The sequence below is a fragment of the Huiozyma naganishii genome, chromosome 4, assembly GCF_000348985.1.
Source record: "Huiozyma naganishii CBS 8797 chromosome 4, complete genome".
In the NCBI taxonomy this organism is placed as follows: domain Eukaryota; kingdom Fungi; phylum Ascomycota; class Saccharomycetes; order Saccharomycetales; family Saccharomycetaceae; genus Huiozyma; species Huiozyma naganishii.
This window is the reverse complement of record NC_035925.1, coordinates 717,228-735,325: the sequence shown is the minus strand read 5'-3', so window position 1 is coordinate 735,325 and position 18,098 is coordinate 717,228. Positions and strand designations below refer to the sequence as shown.

The window sequence follows — 18,098 nt, the reverse complement described above, 5'->3', positions numbered from 1 at the left end:
TTACATAGAGGTAAGGATATACAGATACATGTATGCTAGTTGTTGTGTTTGTGTCTGGCATGGACGGATGCATCGCTGTTCGTGCTCTGCAGAGGTTCTATAGTGTCCTGTGCTGTGTTCACGTATTCTATGACGGATGCCTTGTCCTTGTCACCAGTTTGTACGGATACGCCCCCATTACCGTCGATGTAGTCATCCTCGCTGGTAGCGTTTGGGACTTTGACGATCTTGACACGCCAGAACCCGTCTTCTCCGAGCACATCCTTTGTGACGAGCTTGTACTTGCCCCATCTTGGTAGCAGCTGGGTCCAGACGAGGTAGTACAGCCCACCCAAACCGAAAATCCCCCAGGACACTACACAGTGGATCCAGTAAGGTAGATTCTCATAGACGGACTCGCCGTCACTTGGTGGGATGTATGGAGCAATGATCAAGTACAGGTTCGACAGGGCGAAGAAAGTGGTGACTGTCACACCTGCCTTGATTGGTGGTTTCCATTCAATGCGGCCCTTGTAACTTTGGTAGTAAATCCATAGCAAACCTGTGCTGATGGCGAAATTGATGATGTTCATTGGGTACGAGATCAAGTTCATGATGAAGTTATAGGCGTCACCTGGAGGTGGTGCCAGGATCGTGACGAGACAGACGATGAAATGTTGGAAAAGACCGACGACTGGAGAATTGAACGGTTTGGAGGACGCGAAAAACTTGGAGAAGGGCAAGACACCTTCACGGCCCAGTTGTTGGATAATACGTCCCTGTGAGAAGATGACGGACATTACGTTCCCTAGCGCACTCAACCCTACAAACGCGGCAGCGGCTCTCTTCGCGTGCCCACCGAAACAGATATCGAAGAAGTCCGCAGCCAGGATCAACTTAGATGACACTAGTTTATCCTTTGGAACGACCGCGAAGTATGCAATGTTAACGAAGATGTAGACGACCGCGAGAAACACCAAAGAGGTTGGCCCCGCGATTTTCAAAGTTCTCACTGGGTCCTTCACTTCACCTAATGCGTAATTCACGTTCGAGTAACCGACGAAGGACCAGATCACGTTGTACAGTGCGTTAACGATCCCGTAGGCGGTCGCCTTGTCTGTGCCCTCGAATGCGTTATGGAAGTTATGTGACTGGTAACCACCCTTTAACCCACCACCAAGTGCGACCCACCCAGTCACCGAGATAAACAGAACGATGCCAATTTTGAAAATCCCTAGACAGTTCTGGATGAATATACCCAATTTAACGTTAATTGCGTTGACTAGGAATGCAAAGAAAACAACGGCTACTGCGATCCCTCTTTGGTTCCATTTAGTCACCTCTGTATCCGTCGCGGTCAAGAACATAACCGCCGTGTTGACCGAATTACCTGCAGCCCACCCTAGGAAGAAGACGTACGATGCGTACATGCAAGTGATGAAGAATTTAGGTTTCTTGAAGATAACCTCCAAGTAGTTCTTCTCCCCACCGTTCTTCGGTATCGTGGTACCAAACTCCATGTAGACGTACAACCCAGCCAAAGCGATGATGGCACCAACGGCCCACATAATCAGGGCAAGCCCGACGGACCCACACAGCGTGTAAATAGTCGATGAGACAGCGAAGACACCTGTCCCGAGCATTCTGTTACAGATAAGCCCGATACACGAGAAGAGACCCAGCTGCTTTTCACCTTGGTCCAATTCGGTCATGAACTGTTGACCAGTCTCTACATCTGAGCTGTCCCCGTTCTCCTGCGAGCCACCCCCAGACTGCTGAGTCGAGACATTGAACTCCTTCAATTTGTAATTCTCTTTATTGAAGACATTCAATTGCGAAATAAAAGAAGAACCCTTCTTTGTATCCGACATCGCTTTGTTACCTGTGATGCAAGAGCAAAAAAAGCCAACTATTTCGAAACGTAAGCTAGCTCATGACCACTAACCACAAGACCTTCTACACTTTATATACTACATGCAGGACACAAGCATTGCTCTTGACACAGTTCGATTACACAGTTTGAAGTTTTCTCAGAGTCGCAGAAACGAGCTACTGTTCAAATTCACTGCAAAGAGCGATGAATCCAGAGAGGACTGCAATATCCTCTCTGATATGAGAAACGAGCAATGCAACTGCAGTGCAGTGCCGTTACAGGAAAACACCCACCATAGTGACACTTTTTTTCCTTCCTTCCTTCTTCTTTTTTTCTTTTTTTTGGAGCCGCTGCGTGTATCCCCGCAGGGAGAGAGAGAAGTGAAAAAAAAGGAACAAGGGACACCCCCCCCATTTGGTAGAGCCGTACGGGAAATAGAGAGTGCGGGGTGTGGGTGGGTCTCTGCTGTCGTTTTTCGGTTGTTCCGTTCTTTTCCGGAAAAACTCTTGGCTGTGGGTGTGTGGGTGTCGTCCCTGCAGTGTGCCGTATCACGTGACAGGGTGGTGGGATTTGAGAATGTCCGGGACATACGATATGTCTGTACTTTTGAGCATTCTTGTCCTTTCAGGAGACATTTTTTTGTTGGTCACGTGTTGCACAGAGAGTGTTAAGGTGCACGGTGATGGGAGAGTGAAGATCATCCCCAGCCTCAGCTACACGCAACACACTCAGCCGGGAGTTCTCATTTTTGTAACACGAGCCTTGCGATGATGTCTCTTGGGATTTCGGTCGTGGGTAAACAGAAGGAACTGCTCCGGAGAACGTTTCTGACCGTGTGTCGCAGTGCTAACAACACAAGGATCCCTCAGGGTCGCTATATCTACAGGTTTCCCAGACGGTATCTAGTAAATGATGCAACCAAAAGGGCAAATTTGGGGTCAATGGTAGAATATCTCCGAGATGCAGGCGTACCGAACATCTTGCAGAGGGATCTCTCCCCCAGTACTCTCGAAGATTCTGTCTCTCTGAGATTGTTCCCACTTTCCCTAGGGTATATACCCACCATACAGGGGAGGAAACATTACGTCACTACAATGGGTGCTCTCAGAATTCTCGTGGCGAGTCTCCTCGGCGATAAATCTAACCAGAAAGTGAAGATTATATCGTTGGATGTCGTAGCTGGTGAATTGCCCAAACTGTCAGTGACAAATAATGAGAAGATTTCTGTACAATGGCAAACTGGCTCAGATGAACACACTGGGGACAAGACAACTTACAAGTCCCTGAGGGGCGTTTTCCTATTGGAGCTCAACGACTCATGCGATAAAATCCTAGTCCATACCATTGAGAAAGTACAAATGGTTAACATGAAAATGGGACAGAAAACAAACAAGTTACCGTTTGTATGTTAATTGTATTAAAGGGGGGAGGGAGAACTCCTTCCCGCAAGGATAGAATCAAACAAATGGGAATAATTCTGGGAATAATTATAAAGAATATTAATTGTATAGTAAGAGAATATAAAAAAGAGGGGTTCAATGATGACTAAGTTCCCCTTCAGACACCATTGTATTTTCTATGCAATTTTTTCCATGTACTCAGGTTGGTTATTCTTGAGCATGACTGCATCCAAATAACCTTGAGTGAGGCACTCCATGTCAAACGGCATCATCCGGGGGCTGCTCGACCCTCCAGACTTCCCACTGCTTACAGGCGACCTAGCCAGATTCTCGTTGTTTGCTAAACTAGAGAGGGATTCAGCGTCGCTGTCTCTGCCTTGAAGCGGGGACTCATTTTTGCCGAACTGACTGTTGCTGACAGAAATGGAGGGCATGCTTTCGTATACTTGTGCTGCGTCCATGATATCGCTTTCACTTTCACTACCCACGAGTGACGTTTGCCCATCTGGTGTATTAGAGTCATTTGACTTCTGGCTTGCAATAAGCTTGGAATCCCACAGCCTGTTGCAGGCTTCCAAGCAGTCGTTCAACGAACGGGAGTTTGCATCGATAACCATCAACATACCCACTATAAGCCGGCACAGATAAACAGTGTCGTGAATGTTGATCAAGTCTTGCCACACATACAGCGCGGCTTTACCGTTTCTGTGCGCTGCATACACGGGACCCTCCTTCCCTGTACTCTCGTACGCATTGAAGATGGGCGCTATGTACAGCCGGAAGATATAGTCTTGTGGATTCTTCATAAATTGGTGGAAGTCAAGACACCTTGTCCTAGCAATATCCAACGATGCACTCTTGAAAGGTGTTGTCCCGAATATCAAAAACAGTAGAGTAACACCTACAGACCAGTAATCTGCAAGCACTGGGTCGTACCCATCCTCGGAGTAGAAAGTTTCTGGACTGCGGTAATGGTCTGTACCGATGTTGAACTCGTACGAACGCGAATCAAAGGTCCCATGCCCCCAGTCGGCAAGTTTCACGTTCCCCTCCTTGGTCAAGAGGACATTCTCCGGTTTGATGTCTCTATGGGCGATCCCCAAAGAGTGGGCGTACTGCACTGCCGAAAACAGTTGGTTCACGATGTTTTGGAAATCCAGCTGCAATAGAGAGGGGGATACTGGATCGCCCTGTTGTTTTGCAATGTCAAGGAAATCGTACATGTCACCACATTCGCAGTATTGCAGTTCCAAAATGCAGCACGATTCATCCTCGTGGAAACTCAACATGGAGCAAATGTTAGGGTGCGTATTGCCCAGCTTCTGCATCACTTTTATTTCGTTGAGCATAGCCTCCTCCGAGATTTTATCCTTGGGCATCACTTTCAAAGCGACGTACTCGTTCCGTTCGGAGGACCATGCCTTGTAAACTGTCGAGAAAGTCCCAGTCTGGAGCTTTTTGATCTTGCTATATATCTGTTTGTCAAAAACCATCTTGGCGGGGCGCAATATTATTGTACTATCTCACAGTGGAAAACTATAAAGTAAAGTGACTCAGAATAGAAAACACGAGCTTATTGACGGATCCAAAACAGTGATCCAATGACTAGTAAGACAAAATGCCTGATGACTGAAACAGTATCCCAGATATATATATATCGTCAAGAAAAGATACATTTTGGGGGCTGAAGACTCCGATGCACCGTCAAACATATTCGCCGAGTTACACACGAGAGCCACTACTCCCCACTTTTCCGCCCTATCTACGGCGTTTAGCAATATAATGCACATCAATTGAAAGGAATGGGTACCCACGGATCATCACTTTTTTCTCCTAATTTTACTGGACAGAAAACGGGCAGAACACGGCCAGAAAACTACCGGGAACCCCTCTTCTTTTCTTTCTCCTCTCGAGGAAATCTGAAATCTCCCGGAACCACAGCTGACGAAAGCTTCCATGCCCAGAACCGCCCGCAGGGAGAAAAGCTTCGAAGGGGAAACGGCCTGTGGCCCGCGGTCTCCGTCTCCATTGTTTCTCCTATTTGCCGCGACTTTCCTCTCTCCCTATTTTTCTCAGAAGAGAGAAAACGCAAAAAAGAAACGGGGACGGATGTGTGGCTATGCGCAGAAAAAGCGGATTACAAAATACCCAGACTCCTATCTAACTAAGCGAGCGCGCTGCTACGGCATTTTAGTGGGCGTAGGGGAGCAAAGGGGGGACCGGGCTCCCACATGGGGCAGGCGGAGGCGGAGGTGGGGCGTAAGCACCGCCGTGTGGATTAAGAAATCAACACTCGAAAGAGATACAGCTTCCGAGATACGCGTTCATCGGCTTGTACGACCGTAAGCAGGAAAAGGCAAGCTGGCATTTCCGGTTGTATTGAACGGTGCGGGGTAGCTCCAGTTGTGTGTGTGCCATGCTAGTGTACCCTTTTTTCTTTCTGAATTTTCGGATTCAGACCGTATTCGTCAGCATGTGCTAGTTCCAGAATCTCCGAGGTTCTGACAAAGCATCGCTTCCCCACACCTTCTAGTGCCTTTGAAAATCATCCAGACCAGGATGTAGCCAAGCACGGCTTGGTCGAGAAGCAAAGGAAAATAATAAATATTGTATACATTGGCCCGTCCCTATTCAGCGATGAATCCTATTTAGTTACATTGATTGAAAAACGGCTTTGGAGAATCCGATAATACCGGCTGTAGAGGCTACTACCAAGTGTGGATTCATGGAGGATAGGATTTTTTGGCATCCCTGCCACGCTAAAATCTTGCCTGACAACGTTGGTCTCTTCGCTGCGGAGTCCGCCCCGTTACCAAAGGGGCACTTTAGTTTTTCCCCGTTTTCCCCGTAAACGGAAGGGTGATTAGGTGGTAATTCAACATTCTTACCTGTTGATTCCGGTTCAGGCCGTCTGCTTTCGCTGCCTACAGCGAAAAAACATGAGACGATTTTATTCGACGCCCATAAGTATAGCCCAGTGACCGGAACCACTGCCAAACTAAACAGTAAAGATGCGTCTTTACTGGGGGACAAATAATAGCTCACACCAAATGTAGCAGTAGCTGTGAGACCAATAATGGTCCCGCCAATGGCAATGATGCAGTAAGTGTGTCCCAGAGAGTTCTTTGAAACATTCGCGGGGGCTAAAACCTTCACTGCTGTGGTGGTCGAAACAAGACCGGCATAGAGCCCAAGCGATGAAATGGCAATACCTTTGTATATGTTAGAAGCAGTCAAGGGCATGGTGATCAGTTTCCTTTGGTCAGTGGCACCGCTGCTGAATCAACCACTCGATTCTCTGTCAGTTAGTAAAAAACGAAAATATGAACGAAAAATTCACGAAGATGGCACTTGCTAGTATAGTAGATGTAAAAGAAATGTCGTAGATAATGATGCTACCACTGCCCATCCTCTTCTTCTTCAACTCTACACCCAAACAAACAGTAGCACCTGGGCAGCTACTGTTCCCGCAGTCTGTGAGCTATACAAGGAATACGGTACAGGTGTAATAACACTGCTATCAATATTCAAAGTGGCAAGATGTTGTTTTCGACATGATAAGGTGTGAGATCGGGATAGGACGCCATTAACGTCTTGAGTAACGGTTTTGAGCTTTTAGGTATTGCGATTGAGTGTTCATAACGAGCAGTTCGTTCAGTTTTTGTGTGTTGTCTCCACCACAATCATGCGCCTGCTAGACAAAAACACAACAGTCGCTGCAAGATTACACAAACAGAGCGGTGTTATACCGGAGCATGCTACTGTCTTACTAAATATTGCTAGGTTATACTATGCCAAGAGGATTGCCGGTTTGTCGAGGTGGAAACTAGGGTGCTGAGTATGCTTTTTATTGATTATTTGATTGAGACAAGCAAACATGACGAAAGAATGCATCAAAATTGCGCTCGTCCAGTGGGGAACCTGTTGCAGCCCAATGAAAACGGGCGACATTTTTTAAACGACCCTTCAGAGTGCAAAACATCGCTGCAAAAATCACTTATTTTTCTTTTTTTGGTTGTGCGTTTCATCATGAACTCGTTGAAAAGTGTGTAGAAAAATGCATCAAAAAAAGAGCTGCCTCCGCAGGTTTCTCTGAGGGTGCCATGAAAAGACAAACAAACTTGATAGGAGAAAAAGAAAATACTTGTGCAAAATGCTCTCACGGCACTCCTCCGTGAAATTTTTTTCCCCTGGTCTTGCTTGTCCTACTCTAAATCCATTTTCAATTTTTTTGCTGCTGGTTTTTAGCACAGACTTCCCGCTATCTCTACTCCCACGCAAAGACGCAGCTATTGGGGAAAATTTACTGTAGGTTTCGACTCATTTTGTTTCTTTCTTCCTTTCATTTTTCCTCGTTTTTTCTTTCTGTGTTTCAGCTGGACATATAACCGACGTACCAATATCCCTTCTCATCTCACTTTGCTATATTTGAGGTTACTATTTATTAAACGCTCTTTCCAACTGCACATACTCCCAACGCTCGAAGTATTAAAAATAAAGCGAAACGAAACAGCCATGGATTATGGTAATAGTGTTGACCAATCCTCATATGTGACACGGAGCAATCGCCAGAATAACGTTGTCGACATAATACGTGAGCAGAATAACGTTGTGACCTTCGACCAACTATCAAATTTCCTCTCTATAACATCTGGGAATGCTTCCTCAAGGCTAAGACAACCCGACTTAAATGTACAGCTGCCCACACCAGTAACATCTTTCATCGAGAATGTATACGCAGTACCGGTTTCAGATATCCCCTTCGAAGACGAAGCTGATATCGTTGAGGCCGAAACCCCATCGCCTGAAATTGCACCTCCACCACAATCAGCTAAATCTAAAGAGGAGGAGCTATTAAGTTTCAAAATGAGCTTCCAGAATGAAGCTACTAACCTGGCAAAGAGAATTGCCAGTGGTAACTTGGTCAAGAAAGTACCTAACAGCAAGAAGAGGAAAAGGCATTACTCGAACAAGCGGCTGATTATAGATGAACTTGACGATAGTGACAATTCTTCTAATGACGAATTTGCACACGAATTACCAAAGCATTTTACCAATCCAGCTCCTGTGTGTAGTACTTGGACAGAAAGAGTTCCTGTAACAAAACCTAATAACGATTTAATGACCACACCGGCCAAATCGCATACATTACCGCAATACAATTTAGACTCTTTAGCAAGTGCACCGTATTTGAACCTGTCGCCAAATTTCTCTAACATTTCTCCTCAAAATTTGACGACCTCGTTGGAGGAGAGTAACAGTAATGACAATAATATTGCAGAACCCATAGACTTTGCAGCTGTTCTATTAGATACCTCATTTGACCATCCCCTAAGCCAAACGCTTCTTCCGCTCGAAATGCCTCATCTGTCCGACAGCCAGTCACCTTCAAACGAATTAACTGGATCGAGCGATGAGAACAATCTACCAACACCACCAGTAACGACAAACAACCTGTCACTAGTGGACCAGCTCAATCTGGATCAACCCTTATTGGAGGCCATACGCAAGAAGCAGAAGCGCGGTAGTTATAGGTGTGCCCACTGTCCTGAAACGTTTTCCACGATTTTCGAGTATGCGGCGCACATGGACGACTTTAAGATCAAGAGGAAATTCAAGTGCCCATTCCCGTTGTGCCCCTGGAAGATATTAGGGTTACCTCGCCGGTCTGATCTGAGACGACACTGTGCGATACAGCACAAACACGAACTGCAAACCGGGTTGAAAAAATACTTGAACTTGAAGGATGAGGCATACCCAGCGATAGATTGTCCAAACAAGTATTGTGACAAGAAGTTTTACAGAAAGGACGCATACAACAGGCATTTTGCGATAGTACACGAAAAGAGCGACTCTCGGTTCAACAAGAAGTTAAAGCATCTGCTGGAAATCTGCCCAGAAAATCTCACAGAAGGCGAGCATATAACCTACATCAAGAAGAATCTCGCAAAGAAAAGGTACAAAACGAAGAAGTGACTTTCCCCTCTGTACATATATATGTATGCACGTTGTTGTAGTACATAGAGCAAATACGCTATGCATCACTGAGAAACAGAAAGTCACATCCCAATGGCACCTCTTTTTTTTTATATGCAGTTAACGTAAAAGATTGACTATACGGGCATATGGTAACAGGGTCAAGTATGCCCCCCTCTCAAGGCAGTAAACCCATGTGACACCTCCTCTACCATGGCCTGTCGATGTATGTGTTAATACAACATTAATTTCAGTTTGTTGTAGCTAAGCAATGGGTGTTCCAACACAAGGGAATACCCTAAATTTTAAAGGGGAGAAACAGGTTCTGGTATCTGGGAGGCTAGGCTTCCCAATGACACCTTAAAAGGGCATATATAAACTGCAACGTTTGTATCTCTTGGAACTGTTGTTGAGTATACGTCTCTTTATTGGATGCTTTCTTTACTATCTCAACAAATTGCAAGACAACAGACGGATAACATGACGCTAGGTGTTAAGAAGCAGAAGGTTGAAGGTGAATGCAGTGCACTTGATAATTTGAAAGCCGCTGGGACTCGTGTGGTTGCTGATTCTGGTGACTTCAAAGCTATTGCCAAATACGATCCACAGGATTCTACGACGAACCCGTCCCTGATCCTGGCGGCGTCTAAAAAGAGTGACTACCAGACCTTGATTGACAACGCGGTCCAGTACGGGAAGCAGCACGGCACGACCACCGATGAGCAGGTGTGCTGTGCGATGGACAAGCTGCTAGTGGAGTTTGGGACGTCGATCTTGAAGATCGTGCCCGGGATGGTTTCCACGGAAGTTGATGCCCGTCTATCCTTTGACAAAGAGGCAACCATCAAGAAGGCGCTACGGATTATAGAGCTGTACAAGGAGGAAGGTATTGACAAGGATCGTGTTTACATCAAGATTGCATCCACATGGGAAGGTATCAACGCGGCGAAGGTGTTGGAGAAGGAGCATGGTATCCACACCAACTTGACACTGCTGTTTTCCTTTGCGCAGGCAGTCGCCTGTGCGGAAGCGCGTGTGGCGCTTGTGTCCCCCTTCGTCGGTAGAATTGTTGACTTCTACACGGCAAAGACTGGGAAACAGTACACCTCTGAAGACAACCCGGGCATCATCTCTGTGAAGAATATCTACAATTACTACAAGAAGCACGGGTACAAAACCATCGTCATGGCCGCTTCGCTAAGAACTATCGACGAAGTTAAAGCACTAGCCGGTTTGGACAACATGACCCTCCCATTGTCTGTATTGGACAAACTCATGGACAGTTCTGAATCCGTGCCGACTGTTTTAACCCCGGAAATTGCCAAGAGGGAGGGCGGTGAAAAGATCTCTTACATCAACAACGAGTCCAAGTTCCGCTTCGCGATGTGTGAGGATGAGATGGCCACCTCTAAATTGGCAGACGGGATCAGAAAGTTCGCAGCAGATGCTGTGACTTTGCAAGAGCTATTAGAGAAGAAAGTCACCGCTTGATTTGCTGCCTAGGCGGCTTACCTTCAGTTTTATCATATCGTCCACACGAACAGGATGCCTTTCTATACGGTTTTACATTAGTTTTATGCTATATCATTCATTATATGAGAAGAAGTGGTGTATCCCGCTCACTTGGGGAGTACTATCGGATTGTGTGCGATCCTTCTGATGGGAGCAAAATTCCGACTTCTGAAGTGGGTATCATGAACTGCTTTCCGTGCAGTTTTAATGTAAGCTGTAGGTCGCGGTGTACTTCGATCAGTCTGGATCTGTACAGTCGTTGTGTGAATAGCTTTGTTCTTGTGCTTAGGTGGCGCAGCGGGAGTGTCCACTACTTCTGCTGGGGTCGACCTCATCTTCGTAGTGGTGCCCACTTCTCTTTTGACACGGGAATCTCTCACGGCAGGTCGGTTCCCACTATCTCGGGGGACCATCCGAGGTGGTTTGAACGGTTTGTTCCACTTCAACGCCAGCCCGGTTGTTGTGTACCCCTCTCGCTCAGTGCTAGTATCGATTAGCACTCTTTTCTTCAAAGTGGGCCGAACAGCACACTTCGCCCTTGGCGCCTCCCCAGTGGCGTTACAGTTAGCAGACGGCTTGGCCGCTCGAGTGTCACGGGCCGTGATGTGCTGGATCTCCCTGTCGTACTCTTTGAGCACCTCGTATATGACCACGACAAACGCGCCGAAGATTTTGTGTTCCTGGCACTCAAACCCAGCAGGGTCCAGGAACTGTTGTACCTGTCTCTCACTGGTGACAAACGCACTGCCCAGCTGCACGTTGTCCTCGGAGTACAGCATGAACCTGCTATTCGCCTTGAAGTACTTCAACCTCCCGTCGTACCAGCTCTTGTGCTTCTTCATCACCTGGCTCGAGTACTGGCACTGGTACTCGACGATGTGTGAGATCATCGTTCAGAGCGTGTCCCGCGCAGTCCGTCCGTCTTCTGTTCTGCATTTAAGTGGTCGATGACCGGTGGTTGTTCTTCAAAGGTGGAAAATGTTGAGAAGGTTAAAGGACGTCGGCACACAGAACAGGGACCAAAGCGATGGCGGACTTCGCGGACTGGTCACCGTGTTAACCCAACACCGAATGCAATGGCGACCGCTGCAAGGACGAGCAGTGTCTCCAAGATGGCTAACAAGAGGCACCAGTTTCTGAACCAGTCGACATCGATGTCCCAGATGAACCCCTTCAGCACAGCGGCACGGTGGTTTGCGTTGAGGATGAGCCTCAGCACGTTGTAGTCTGACCCAAGCATACCGTCCCCCTTACAAAAGTAGACGATGAACAGCGATGGTGGGACGAGCAACCCGGCGACGAGGACGAGGCATACTTTTGCCGGGTCGAATATGTCTTTGAAGGAGCAGTCCTGCAACTTAAGCGATTCCATCGACGACGAGTCTATCCTCTGGGAATGGTAGGGTGTCCTTCCAGTTGCTGTGGACTCACTGTCCGAGATCACTGATGAAGTCTCTCCGTCGTCGTCGTCGTCGTACTGGTGGGGGGGGTTTCCCATTGAGAACTCTCTTAGCGGGGAAGATGCGACTCTGGTCGGTTTCTCGTTCTCGTACACGTCTGAGCTGCTCGCGTGTTGTATTCCAGTATGGATCCAGGGGTCCTCGCTAATGGAAGGTGATGACGGTGCATTAAATATTGGTGACACTAGCGGTTTCCTGGGTCTGCTTGCCGATGGAGTCGACGACTCTATCCTGTGCGAGGGGGACGGGAGCATTGACCTTCGCGGTATGTGGAACTCGTGCAATGGGAAGTTGATGAGTGATGTGGGCGAGTTCTGGCGGTGGTGTTCCCCCCACGCGAAGTCGCTTTTGAGTTGTTCCGCTGCTGTTTCGATCGATTCCTCGATGAGGCCCGGTTGTACGGCCGTATTTAGCAATACTGACGTGGAGAGTGTGTTCCCGCTGGCGTTCCTATGCTGGAAGGTTCTCAAGCGTCCCTGTCCCTGCTCTTCGCCCTCGCCATCGGAACTGCTTTCCCCCGCAGTGGTGAGCCAGTCGGAGACGGACTTGGACGCCCTATGTTGTTGCATATGTGAGTCGTTCAGCAAGACGCTGTATGATTTCGCGATACTGGCGGGTGTCCCCTCCCTCGGGTCACTCCCTGCTACTTCGCTGTACAGCGGTGCTCTCCTCCTTGACGGTTCCGGCATTGCAAGAGGCAGAGAGGGAATATGTAATGGGTATGTTAATGTTACAGTAGGTGCGTATCCCAATAAGATGTTTCAGACTACGTCAAGTGCCTGACTCACGGGTGCACAACTACGCACGCACACACTCGCGTGTGTGTATATATACATACTGGTGCACTCGAGACAGCGGGCCTGCGCTGCCAGGTACAGCGCTTGCCTCTTGTTGTGTCAACACCATCGATGCTGGTCTTTTTATTTGTTTGAGCTGGTTCGAACCTTTGATGCGGTCACAGGAGCGGCTTGTGCAATTCTTCGAAGAGCAGTCGCTTGAGCGTGTGCATCGTGGCGTCGTCCTCATCTGCGTCTTCGTCGTCTTGTACCGTGCTGGTTACTGCCGCTTCGATGTTGTTGTCCATCTTCCAGAATGCGTCCGTTTCGACATCGAGCGGTTGGTACGCCGGTTCGTCTGTTGGGTCATGGTAGGGAGCGAGGTACGCGTGTTCTAATGCCTCGTGGGCCGTGATGCGGTTGTCCGGGTTGAACGTGAGCATTCTTGTGAGCAAATCGAGTAAACTTGTATCTATGGGCCTGGAGAACACCAAGTCCCAAGGTTTCCTCTGCCTGAGGGGCATCCCCGCGATGTACTCCCTTGCCCGGCGGGACTTGATCTGGTCGAAGTCTGCAGGGTGTGGTGTCCCCAGGATTTCAAGGATGAGCCACAGTTGGTGGTGGTAGTCCCTGCCTGGGAACAGCGGTCTCCCCAAGAGCATCTCCGCTAGGATACACCCTACCGACCAGATATCCATTGCCGTGGTGTACTCTTGGAAGGAGAGCATGATCTCGGGGGCACGGTACCACCTTGTAGCTACGTACTCGGTCATGAACCCGAACATAGTCTCACGGGACGCGGATGAGCTCTGCAGACATCGGGCGAGTCCGAAATCGCATACTTTCAAGTCACAGTTCGAGTTGAGGAGAAGGTTTGACGGTTTGATGTCTCTGTGTATGACACCCGCTGAGTGGATCGCCTTGAGTGCCCTTAGGGTCTGGTACACGAAGTACTGGATGTGATCGTCGCTGAGTCTCTGTGCGGCAAGGACACGGTGTAAGTCCGTCTCCATTAGTTCTTGGACGATGTACACTGCTTGTAACTCTTGTACGGTTTGCGGTGTGACTTGGTCGAGGATACTGATGATGTTTTCGTGAGCGTGGAAGAACCGGAGTAATTTGATCTCACGGAGTGTTCGTGTGACGAACATGCGTTTGGAGAAAGGTTGGATCTTCTTGATGGCCACTTTGACCTGTGATGGTTTGTGTAAAGCGGAACATACTGTCCCGTATGCGCCTTCGCCGATGAGGTCTATGAGTTTGTAACTGGACGGGATATCGAACGTGATAGTGCGGGACATTCGGCTTGTGCTCTTGGTGTCTTTGAGTTGGGCGTTTGTATGTAAATTTAATGATATATACGTGTATATATATATATATAAACTTGTTCAGCTGATCTGTTGCGGTTGGTTGACAAAAGGGATGTATACGCGCAGTCTGTGGGTGACAGGTAGTTTTGGTAGTATCCCGACGCAGAAAGTGACGACGAAGTTAAAGATGAACAACTTGAAGCTGAATTGCGAGTAATGTGTTGCCAAGATGAACAAAGCGATGGGGACACAGATGATGAACTTTCTAGAGGGGGAGTACAAAGTCTCGTTGTCTATCTGTTCCCACATGGTGAGGTTATCGTACGCACCGCCGTTGAAGTCGAACGGAGTGCCCTTTATCAGATGGAACATGACGTACATGCCTATGTTGTAAGTCATATTAGTGAGAGTCCAGGACATCTTTCTTCCGTTGAGCCCCGGTAGCAGGTTATAGAACAGTTTCAAAAGCACGATCACCACGAGGTGGATGATCCACGCACCACGTTGAGAGACCCACGAGGCGTTAAGGTTTGGGAACACATGTTGATCGTTTTCATCTTCCAAAGTTTCCTGCTCGACGTGCGAGATGAGTGAGGAAGACCTTCTACGCCGGTGATCCTGCACGGGCTCATTCGGGTCCGACGTGCTGAGGGAGGACGCGCGGGACCTACCGCCGGCAGACCCTGCACTGGTGTTAGCACTAGCGCCAGCTGCTAGTGCTAACGCAGAGTCACTCCCGCTACTGGTCCCAGTACTACTCGCACTGCCACCATCCACACGGTCTTCTTTGTCCAGCTCTCCACTGCCGTGGTACGAAGGGAACGGTTCCAAATCAGCCATCAGCAATTGTCTTGGGTCCCTGTTTACGGTAAACTCCTCTGCTGTCATCTGTCCCTCCTCAGTTGAACCGCTCGCCTTTCTGCGACAGTCATAACAGAAACACTAGCTAAACAACCGGGTAACACCCAAGAAACAGCACAGCCTGGGCCCCCGCAGAGTGCAGTGCATGTCGTGGCCTTCAATGCCAGGGTGTCAACGACAAGCACTGAATGACATTGTCGGGATAAACTCTACAAATAGTAATATCATAAGTTTTGTCAAGCAAACCGTTTTGGACTTGCTTCGAAAGAAAGTTGAATCAAATGTCCATTTAAGAAATAAAATAGTGGACCTTCTGACCAAAATATTCTACAACACATACGGTGAAATAAACGGGAATCAATGGGACACTTTTTTCCAGGATATAATCACTCTGTTAAACGTTCAACCGCTGCTTGAAAGTTCAACGCCGGGTGGTTACTCCCCGGTCGGTATCGATTATTTCAACAGAATTTGTCTTTTTATCAATTCGGAGATAGCAGATCAAACCTATGTCAGGTCTAAGGCCACTCAAGTGAAAAATAATTATTTGAAAGATACGATGAGAATGCAAGATATCAGCAGCCTTGCCGTTATATGGATTAACCCATTGAAAAGTGTAATATCTACCACCCAGCATTCCAGTGAACTATCCGAAATAGCAATACTGACATTATCATGCATTGGATCGTACATACTCTGGATTGATGTGAACTTAATAATTAATCCGGAGTGCATAGCCGTCATTTTCAGTTTCCTGGATTTCTCAGGGACCAAAATCGCATGTTCCAAATGTCTCGTCGAAATAATATCAAAGAAGATGAAACCACTTGAAAATTTTGCTCTCCTGGGATAATTAAACTTGACAGACAAGGTTTATGCCAGAGATGACGATGACATAGAAATAACAGAGCAACTAGCAAGATTGGCGTCAGCGGTGGGTGTTGAACTGTCTGTCATCGTAGAACACTGTAGCGATACAATGGACACATATCCACAGAGATTTGTACAAGAATGGGCAGTACTGACTGGAGGGATTTAGAGTTGGCGATCTACCAAATGCATAATCTCTGTGAAAGTATCAGAAACAATCTTTTTGGTGTACCAAAACAAGATATCGCATCCTCTCAGCTATTCATATCGCATATTCCGATGAACTAACGTATGCTCGCAAGTAGTATTAACAACAAAGCAATAACTCTGTTTCAGACGTCCTCCTCCTTCTCTTCTTAACGCAGGAGGCGTCGGCGCCTATTCTTTGGCGATGTGGCAGCACTGCACGAATCTCTGTTTTATGTCTTGCGAATATAACACAGCGGTGCCACTGGCAGTGGTGATGCCGAAGACACGGCAACTGGCACAGCTGTAAGAAAGGCTTCAGCTTTCTCATGTACTGATCTACAATGTTTTCCATAGTCTATATTACTAAGTGAGTAACTATGTGCTTGCTTTCTTCTACCTTGTACATTGCTATATAGGACCAAGTGAGAGTGGAATCTTTCCTCTTTGTATAACAACAGCTACACTGTACTGTATCGCACTCTCTGGATCAGAACCCAGAGAGTTGGATGGGCAGCTTTGACTGGTGTTTAGCATAGTCTGGTTCAATGTGGTCTGTGCGGCAGTGTGGTGCAGCACCCAAGAGGCTGTGCACCGGTTAGTAGCGTGAGTGGTCACAGGTAGTCACACGTAGCTGTTACCCAGTCTTCGGCCTCGCTCTCAACAGAGCTTGGCGGACCTCTCATTTTGTTATAAAAACGGGTTCTGCGCCGTGACGGCTGGCTGAGGGTGCTGGTGCTTGACGGTTAGTTGGGGGTTGCTGTTGTGATCACGGCAAGATGGTCTCGCAGTTGTTCGAGGAGAAGGCTAAACAGGTGAACTCGCTGGCGACGAAGCCAGGGAACGACGTGCTGTTGCGGTTGTACGGGCTGTACAAGCAGGCGACCGTCGGCGACTGTGTGGGGGACAGGCCGGGCGTGTTCAGCATGAAGGAGAGGGCGAAGTGGGACGCTTGGGATAAGTTGAGAGGGATGACGGGCGAGGAGGCTGAGAAGTTGTATATAGAGTTGGTAGAGGACCTGTTTGCCGCTGAACAGTGAGTTGCCGCAAGCGCTGGCTCGCGTATGTATGTAACTCAATTGCAAGGCTAATTGAACTTCTTAGATGAATAACCAAAGCGTCAGCTTTGGTTATTCCCTTTGCTATATAACGATCTCATTATTTTCTTTGTTTGTTGTAAGCGCGGCGGTGCGTTGCTGATCTTCTTGAAGTTGTTATTATTGAAGTTGTTGTTATTCTTGTTGTTGTTATTCTTGTTGTTGGTGCTGTTGCGCTGCTACCGCAGCACCCCAGCACCCCAGCATGTCCCTCGTCCCGCTCGACGAAACGTACATCCTGTACAACCCATCCGACTGGGCAAGCACCGTCAGTGCGTACCTCGCGCTCGCACCGATCCTCATCCTCATGTTCTACCTCTCATGGTTCATCACCTCGTGGGAACTAGAACCTCTGCTCGTCGCTGCCGGACAACTACTCAACGAGGCCCTCAACAAGATCCTCAAACGACTGTTCAAACAGAACAGACCCGGGCCGGAACCACACGGCGGTGGGCCAGGTTACGGTATGCCCAGCGCCCACGCACAGTTCGTCGCGTTCGCAGCGGTATACTTAACACTCAGGATCGCGCTCCAATGGCCAGAACCACTACAACGCAATACCGCCCTCGTGCTCCTCGTATGGGCGGGGGCACTAGCAATCGCAGCGTCAAGGGTATACCTCAATTATCACTCCCTGGAACAAGTATGTGTAGGGTGGCAGGTCGGTTGTTCATGCTCCTTAGCTACTACACTCGCCGTTGTGGTGGGTGGGAGACCTAGTTTCGGGTGCCGTACCGGTTGGTTTGGTAGGTAAGGTTCGGGGTCCGTAAGGGGTTACGGGTTAAACCCGGGAACGGT

The 18,098-nt window shown here is 48.1% G+C and overlaps 14 protein-coding genes across 14 annotated transcripts; 7 read left to right on the top strand and 7 right to left on the bottom strand.

The window, feature by feature from the left end:
• Window positions 1-35: 35 nt before the first annotated feature.
• Window positions 36-1,850, bottom strand: KNAG0D04070 (uncharacterized protein; the record flags this gene model as incomplete). Its single annotated transcript, XM_022607844.1, has 1 exon — window positions 36-1,850. One exon carries the CDS (start codon window positions 1,848-1,850, stop codon window positions 36-38), a length of 1,815 nt encoding a protein of 604 aa, XP_022464399.1.
• A 103-nt stretch (window positions 1,851-1,953) lies between these two features.
• On the top strand, window positions 1,954-2,523 carry KNAG0D04060 (uncharacterized protein; the record flags this gene model as incomplete). Its single annotated transcript, XM_022607843.1, has 1 exon — window positions 1,954-2,523. The coding sequence occupies one exon, from the start codon at window positions 1,954-1,956 to the stop codon at window positions 2,521-2,523; it is 570 nt and encodes a 189-aa protein (XP_022464398.1).
• Window positions 2,524-2,622: 99 nt separating this feature from the next.
• On the top strand, window positions 2,623-3,264 carry MCO32 (Mco32p; the record flags this gene model as incomplete). The annotated part of the gene is made up of 1 exon (XM_022607842.1): window positions 2,623-3,264. The coding sequence occupies one exon, from the start codon at window positions 2,623-2,625 to the stop codon at window positions 3,262-3,264; it is 642 nt and encodes a 213-aa protein (XP_022464397.1).
• Window positions 3,265-3,428: 164 nt separating this feature from the next.
• FMP48 (protein kinase FMP48) lies at window positions 3,429-4,745 on the bottom strand (the record flags this gene model as incomplete). Its single annotated transcript, XM_022607840.1, has 1 exon — window positions 3,429-4,745. The coding sequence occupies one exon, from the start codon at window positions 4,743-4,745 to the stop codon at window positions 3,429-3,431; it is 1,317 nt and encodes a 438-aa protein (XP_022464396.1).
• A 1,159-nt stretch (window positions 4,746-5,904) lies between these two features.
• Window positions 5,905-6,495, bottom strand: SCM4 (Scm4p; the record flags this gene model as incomplete). Its single annotated transcript, XM_022607839.1, has 1 exon — window positions 5,905-6,495. The coding sequence occupies one exon, from the start codon at window positions 6,493-6,495 to the stop codon at window positions 5,905-5,907; it is 591 nt and encodes a 196-aa protein (XP_022464395.1).
• Window positions 6,496-7,767: 1,272 nt separating this feature from the next.
• Window positions 7,768-9,228, top strand: RME1 (Rme1p; the record flags this gene model as incomplete). Its single annotated transcript, XM_022607838.1, has 1 exon — window positions 7,768-9,228. One exon carries the CDS (start codon window positions 7,768-7,770, stop codon window positions 9,226-9,228), a length of 1,461 nt encoding a protein of 486 aa, XP_022464394.1.
• A 480-nt stretch (window positions 9,229-9,708) lies between these two features.
• KNAG0D04010 (transaldolase) lies at window positions 9,709-10,719 on the top strand (the record flags this gene model as incomplete). Its single annotated transcript, XM_022607837.1, has 1 exon — window positions 9,709-10,719. One exon carries the CDS (start codon window positions 9,709-9,711, stop codon window positions 10,717-10,719), a length of 1,011 nt encoding a protein of 336 aa, XP_022464393.1.
• Window positions 10,720-10,847: 128 nt separating this feature from the next.
• On the bottom strand, window positions 10,848-11,630 carry MTE1 (Mte1p; the record flags this gene model as incomplete). The annotated part of the gene is made up of 1 exon (XM_022607836.1): window positions 10,848-11,630. One exon carries the CDS (start codon window positions 11,628-11,630, stop codon window positions 10,848-10,850), a length of 783 nt encoding a protein of 260 aa, XP_022464392.1.
• Window positions 11,631-11,788: 158 nt separating this feature from the next.
• Window positions 11,789-12,889, bottom strand: BUD9 (Bud9p; the record flags this gene model as incomplete). The annotated part of the gene is made up of 1 exon (XM_022607835.1): window positions 11,789-12,889. One exon carries the CDS (start codon window positions 12,887-12,889, stop codon window positions 11,789-11,791), a length of 1,101 nt encoding a protein of 366 aa, XP_022464391.1.
• A 266-nt stretch (window positions 12,890-13,155) lies between these two features.
• KSS1 (mitogen-activated serine/threonine-protein kinase KSS1) lies at window positions 13,156-14,277 on the bottom strand (the record flags this gene model as incomplete). Its single annotated transcript, XM_022607834.1, has 1 exon — window positions 13,156-14,277. The coding sequence occupies one exon, from the start codon at window positions 14,275-14,277 to the stop codon at window positions 13,156-13,158; it is 1,122 nt and encodes a 373-aa protein (XP_022464390.1).
• An 87-nt stretch (window positions 14,278-14,364) lies between these two features.
• Window positions 14,365-15,174, bottom strand: KNAG0D03970 (uncharacterized protein; the record flags this gene model as incomplete). The annotated part of the gene is made up of 1 exon (XM_022607833.1): window positions 14,365-15,174. One exon carries the CDS (start codon window positions 15,172-15,174, stop codon window positions 14,365-14,367), a length of 810 nt encoding a protein of 269 aa, XP_022464389.1.
• A 118-nt stretch (window positions 15,175-15,292) lies between these two features.
• Window positions 15,293-16,000, top strand: KNAG0D03960 (exportin family protein; the record flags this gene model as incomplete). The annotated part of the gene is made up of 1 exon (XM_022607832.1): window positions 15,293-16,000. The coding sequence occupies one exon, from the start codon at window positions 15,293-15,295 to the stop codon at window positions 15,998-16,000; it is 708 nt and encodes a 235-aa protein (XP_022464388.1).
• A 982-nt stretch (window positions 16,001-16,982) lies between these two features.
• ACB1 (long-chain fatty acid transporter ACB1) lies at window positions 16,983-17,243 on the top strand (the record flags this gene model as incomplete). The annotated part of the gene is made up of 1 exon (XM_022607831.1): window positions 16,983-17,243. One exon carries the CDS (start codon window positions 16,983-16,985, stop codon window positions 17,241-17,243), a length of 261 nt encoding a protein of 86 aa, XP_022464387.1.
• A 262-nt stretch (window positions 17,244-17,505) lies between these two features.
• Window positions 17,506-18,054, top strand: CAX4 (dolichyldiphosphatase; the record flags this gene model as incomplete). The annotated part of the gene is made up of 1 exon (XM_022607829.1): window positions 17,506-18,054. The coding sequence occupies one exon, from the start codon at window positions 17,506-17,508 to the stop codon at window positions 18,052-18,054; it is 549 nt and encodes a 182-aa protein (XP_022464386.1).
• Between the last annotated feature and the right edge of the window lie 44 nt (window positions 18,055-18,098).